Source organism: Sus scrofa, chromosome 2 (assembly GCF_000003025.6).
Source record: "Sus scrofa isolate TJ Tabasco breed Duroc chromosome 2, Sscrofa11.1, whole genome shotgun sequence".
NCBI lineage: Eukaryota > Metazoa > Chordata > Mammalia > Artiodactyla > Suidae > Sus > Sus scrofa.
In genome coordinates, this window is record NC_010444.4 from 33,607,814 (window position 1) to 33,613,813 (window position 6,000).

The 6,000-nt window shown below is 41.0% G+C and overlaps 1 protein-coding gene across 1 annotated transcript in view; it reads left to right on the forward strand.

Moving 5' to 3' along the window:
- Nucleotides 1–5,735, forward strand: part of SLC5A12 (solute carrier family 5 member 12) — a 52,561-nt gene extending 46,826 nt beyond the window's left edge. The window contains exons 14-15 of the mRNA XM_003122908.4: nucleotides 688–815; nucleotides 2,904–5,735. Of these exons, the coding sequence (XP_003122956.1) occupies nucleotides 688–815; nucleotides 2,904–3,056 (281 nt within the window). The 3' untranslated portion in view covers nucleotides 3,057–5,735. The remainder of the gene's footprint in view (nucleotides 1–687; nucleotides 816–2,903) is intronic.

Genomic DNA, 6,000 nt, shown 5'->3' on the forward strand with positions numbered 1-6,000 from the left:
AGAAAAGAAACAGTAAAAACAATCTTCCTAATTTCACTAATTTGGACTCTGATGTCCTCTAATACATCTGATTTGGTAGAAAACTGAGAGCTTCGTAAGGAAGAAATTAATTCCTGCAATCTCCTCTGCTGGCCTGCAATGGGTACTAAGAGGGTCCTCCATAACATATACTTAAAAATAAATATTATTTCGGAGTTCCCATCATGGTGCAGCAGAAAAAAATCTGACTAGGTACCATCAGGTTCTGGGTTCGATCCCTGACCTCTCTCAGTGGGTTAAGGCTCCGGCGTTGCTGTGAGCTGTAGTGTAGGTCGCAGAAGCAGCTCGGATCCCGCATTGCTGTGGCTCTGGCGTAGGCCGGCAGCTATAGCTCCAATTAGACCCCTAGTCTGTGAAACTCCATATGCTGTGGGTGTGGCCCTAAAAAGACAAAATAAATAAATAAATGCTATTTCTATTTGTTTACCTCTATAGCCATGATCTTGCCTGACATGACAATTTGTGGGTGTTTAAAGACCAGCTCTCACTTTTTTTAGGCAGTTACCAATTTCTGTCTTTTAATAAATCAGACCTCTTTTTCACCCTTCTGCTAATAAGTGACCTGCTTCTCAAGAGGACAATACTTACACCCTTAAAGGAATTCCTGGAAGCATGTCACACATAATCCATTTTTCCTTTTGTTAATAGGTCGTCAGAGAGGCAAGGATGTTCAACCACTGCTGATCAGACCAGTTTGCAATTTATTTTGCTTTTGGTCTAAGAAATACAAAACACTGTGCTGGTGTGGAGTTCAGCATGACAGTGGAACAGAGCAGGTGAGCTGACATTTAAGCTTCTAAACAACATGAACTAGCTTGCAAGGATTCCCTTGTTGCCCATTTAAACCACCTGCAAGGCTGGGTGTGTGGAGGGAAGGTGGTGAACGTGAGGACCTGAAAGAATCTGGGTTTCACCTTCAGTTTCCTCAGCTCACTGGTTTCTAAGCATGTAAATATCCTGACAGGTAAAGTGCCTTTGGGCTGGTTATTGGCATCACTAGTGATCAAATTCCAAAATTCCCTTTAACCTTCGTGAGGGTCAAATAGTAGAGGGAGGTCCCTTGTAACTCAGTAGGTTAAGGATCTGGCATTTTTACTGTTGTGGCTCTGGTTACAGCCTGCAGTGTAGGTTCGATCTCTGGCCCCAGGAACTGCCGCATACCTCGGGCATGGCCCAAAAGTAAATAAATAAAAGAATAAAAGAAAAAGGAAGGAAATAGAGAGCACAATCTAGTATAATGGTAAAAAAGCTGGGGCTTTAGAATCAGCCCTGGGTTTAATCCTGGCTCCATGTCTAACTTTCCTTGGGTGAATTATCAGAACTTCAGGTTTTATCTGAGAACTGGGGGCAGACCATGCAGCTTTGTCTGGACATGAATATCTCTAGTGTACCATGGAGTGTTATTATAAAGTAAGATTTATTGTTCTTATAAATATAAGATTTATAGTTCTTACATTGTTCTTATAAGTTCTTAGGCAGAGAAGCAGCAGGATACATGTAATCTCCCAGTTCTCCCCTCATCCCACAGAGAACTGTGTTTATGCCAGACCAGGCTGGTGATGTTGTTTGAGTACTGTTAAAGTCTAGAGACACTGACCAGGTACAAATTAAGGTCATATCAACCCAAGACCACCAGAACAACCAGCGGTCAGACCAAACTGGATTTATTGACTTGATACAGCAAGGTGGCAGGGGAGCCTAGGGGAATCAGAGAGTGCCACCCTCAACCAGAAGGTCAGACTGGGGTTCCCTTTGAACCATTCTGAGAGGGGTCAGAGTAAGAAAAGTGGGAATGAAGATAAAGCCATCTTGGGAAGCACAGGTTAAAAAGCAATCCTCACTTAATGCGTTGTTATGGCGTCCGATAACTCCAGGACATTGAAGAAGCAATGTTTCCTGTTAAGTTTGCAATTGGTCTTAATCTGTGTCTGTCCTCTCAGCCTGATCAAGGGTAGAATTTTTTTTTTTTGTTTTTAGTCATGGCTTATTATCATTCTTTCAGTCCGGGACCTTTCACTATTTTAGGACTCTCTTGGAGGGTGTCTTTACCCCATCACAACAGTGAAGCTCCCTTTTGATCTCCCTCACCCAAACACCATGATAACATCTATGTGAATAAAGCTGAATTTAATAGCTTTTGCAGTCAGGAGAGCACCATCTCAAAAGGAGCTCAGAATGGGGAGGCAATCTATTTGCTGAGAAGGCAGCTGGCTAAGCAGAGTATTGTTTGGATAAATGGATTTTGAGGAGGTCCTAGAAGGAAAGAATCAAGTTATTTATTGGCTTACAAACTTATCTTTATGGTCATGAATTTCCTGGAATAAAGGAGAAATCCTGTTGATACAGGCGGCTTCTGCTCTCAAGGCTGAGTTGGGAGTAGGAGAGGACACTTAATATTTGGAGGACACTTACTATTGGGTTCCTTGGCAAAGAATAATATTGAGCAGCCTCCCAGGGGGTCTGTGTGCAGGTACCCCTGCTGTGACCAGAGGCTTTGCTGGTCCTGGGGAGGAAGGGGGCCACCTCCTACTGAGACACAGGTTTGTCTCTCCTCAGGAGGTAATGCTACTACCTCACAGGACCGCTGTACTAGACGAGAGATATATGAACTTCATGCTGCACACAGATATATTGTGAATGCTCACTAAAGTGCTCTTTCTGTTTTTATTATCATAAGAATTTAGTACCTACATGGATTGAGGCATCAAAGCTATTAGTTAGGAGGTGTTATTTGTGCTGCTTTCATATGTATCAATCTTTTTCTTTTTTTTTTTTTCCTGAGGGGGAATCCTAAGCAAGATTCCCTCAGTTTGATTTGGAATACATCGACTAGCCCACTAATGTGTGTCTTTCCATTTTCCTAGGAAAATCTTGAGAATGGCAATGCTTGGAAACAAGGGGCTGAATCTGTCTTACAAAACGGCCTCAGGAGAGAAAGCCTGGTCCCTGTTCCAGGCTATGATCCCAACAGCAAAAGCTATGACAATGTGGCGTTAGAGAAGATTACCCATTTCTGAGGCAACACACACACACACACACACACACACACACACACACACACACACACACTCGACATACTTCTTGCTTACCAGTTACTAGACTTGTGTAGTTGATACTGCTAGAAGACAGGGATGCAATGATGTCTAATATATATTTATACTTATTTATGACTCCAAATAAGATGACTGTTCCCCAGAATATTCTGAAGGTTATTCTTTGGAAGACCCCACTTTCAGGTGAGAAAAAACAACCAAGCCTTAAGTGCTCCAGCAACCTCCTTTTTGAATAAATTAGGGCTTGATTTCATCGTAGTACAAGAATCAGTCTCTTTATGTTAAACTGCAGGGATTTCGTTTGTTTGTTTAGAGTTTTTTAGCCATAAAATATCTTGGAGTTCAAAGAATAGGAGATGCATAGTAAATGCTTTTCTGACACTGCCAATAAAGCAAGGGGATGCCAGCCACCCTAACCCCCATCCCTGAAGTTGATGTAGATGCATTTCACATCCCCTCATCCTGCAAGTGTGTCACATCCCCTCCCCCTCCACCCCCCATACACCCCATTAAGTCCTCTTCTAGTCATTCTTGCTATTACAGCTGTCCTGACCAAGCCTTAAAAAATTAATTTTGCTCCGTGCAGGAGGAGAGCCTGGTGTGTCTGGTAAGTGGGAGCAATGATAACTAAATACTCTCCTCCCTTTGTGTGCTTAGTGTAGTGTTTCTTCTTCCTTTCCATCCCTTTACAATGAAAAATTCACTCTGGGCTCAGTGAGAAGTCTAGTCTTCCTCCACACTGGGTAAGGAGGAAAGGACCATCCTATTAGGATAGCATTGTGTAAAATAACCTTGTAAAGAGCTTACCAGCCCACAGGGGATTTCACTAGCCTTAGGGTCTTCTTTGCTGCCAAATATCATGTCTACAGGATTTCCACTCTTTTCATTCAGCTCACACCTGCAAGTTCATTGAGTTCCATCAGGCTAAGGTGACGGAAGTAAAGATCCTAGTAGTTGAACTCTAGAAAATAATTTCTAAAGTTCCAGAGTAAGAGGGGATTACAAATCAAAAAGCGAGTTAACAAATGGAGGCAGTGGAAGCTTTTTGAAAGAAGGAAAGAAAGAAAATCTTTAATAGATAAAAAACAGCCAGTGCCAACAGAGGAAAGAGAGTAAGAAACAATGTCTCAGTGTCAGGTATGCTAGGGGAAGTGTCAGGTATTTATTTTGATGGCCAGGTAAGATCAAGAAGCCTAGAAAGAGTATCAGCAAAATAAAAGGAAATGGTCCAAATAGGAGGGATTGAGTCACAAAGTCGGTGTTTCTTAAATGTTACCCAGGAGGAGAAAAGCTTGAAACTTGAGATAAGGGAAAAATTTATGTAACCAAGTATGTATTACTAGGGAGAGGATAGAAAGAGGGGGAAAACAATCTTTGAAGTACTTTTTAAAAAGCTGGGATTTATAAGCCAATGCTTGCCTTCTCTTCTCCATTTTCAAAGGAGGGGGGAATATTGGGAAAGGAAGAAAGAATTATTTATAAAAGAGCTATGGTTTATAAGAGAGATGAGAAAAATACATCCTGAACAAGGAGGAAAGAAGTCAAAAGAGGGTACATATGGGAAAATATCTGAAAATAAGACGGAACAGAGTTTCTAGAAAACTTTTTGAGGTCTAGCAAGTTAATGAAGGTATCGATCTAAGGATTTGCAAATTGAGAGGTGCAATTATTTCCCCAGTGATTTAGTGGTTAGGTCATTCTTATCAATTAGAACTCCGAAAATACATTAAATGAATGTTGAAATCTGGGCCTAACCTCACTGGCTTGATATTATAGGATAAGGAAAAAAAAAAAAAAAGCCTCAAGATGAAAATTCAATTAATGATAGCCAGATAGATAGATACATAGGAAACTTGGGACACAACTTTCCCTTGGAAATGTTCAAAACCAAAATGTGCCATATAGTTTTCCATTTTACTCACAAATTCTCTCACAGATTTTACTCACAAATTATCCTCCAGATATTTCATTAGCTCAGTATTTTCCCAGAATGCTTTTTAGGATCCTTTTTCTTCAGTCTTTTTTTTTTTCCCACCTGGAGTGTTATCAATGCATAAAATGACTTGCAAGTGGAAGATGCTATTATAAAAATGACTTTGTGTTCTCTCACATACTGGAACCAATGGCACTGTGAGAAACATTTCAAGAGCTTTTCGAAGTCAGTATAAGGAGCCTACCCAGTTCTTCCTGATAGACCAGATATGCGAATTCTAAGGTTTCACATAGGGAGCAGATGGGAATCCACAGGAGAACCACCTTCCACAGTGCATAGAAGCCACATTTGCTTGGTAGGGAGGCAGACAGAACTGCGCTTTGGCCAGCTAGTCGTGGAGTTAGCCAGGAGTCCTTCCCTACTCCTCCCTGAGAATGTCAGCTCAGAGCTGGTGCAGGACAAAGTCTGTCTAGGACCAAGTTCAATCCGTGCCATAAAAATGGGTTAAGTCTTGTGGTTGGTTTTTCCACAGAATGAACGCGGATATTTTCAATAAGAGGGGCTCCGAATGATGAGCTCTTAGAACAGTGTAAAATATGTCAAATTTGATGCCAGTCTCTATTTTTTAGACATGATCACGGATATTGATAAAAATGGAACAGAAAGACCTCAATGCTTTTTTCCTTCATTATGAATAAATTCATTTTGCTGACATTGTCTTTGTCATCATTTGGAGCAAGGAGTATAGCTTATTGACTGAGGGGAGGGATTGGAGGTGAGCTTCACGTTCAGATGTAAATTCTGACAAAAATTATCTTGGTAATTTGGGGCAAGGCTTTTTGAACTTTAGTTTATTCACAAATTAAAAAGAGCAAAGATTGTCCCTGATTGTCCCTGTTGTGAGGATTTACAGAGGTAAGTCATATAAAGTAGTTAGCGCAGTAACTGGCCTGCAGGGAGCATTCAATACTTGTT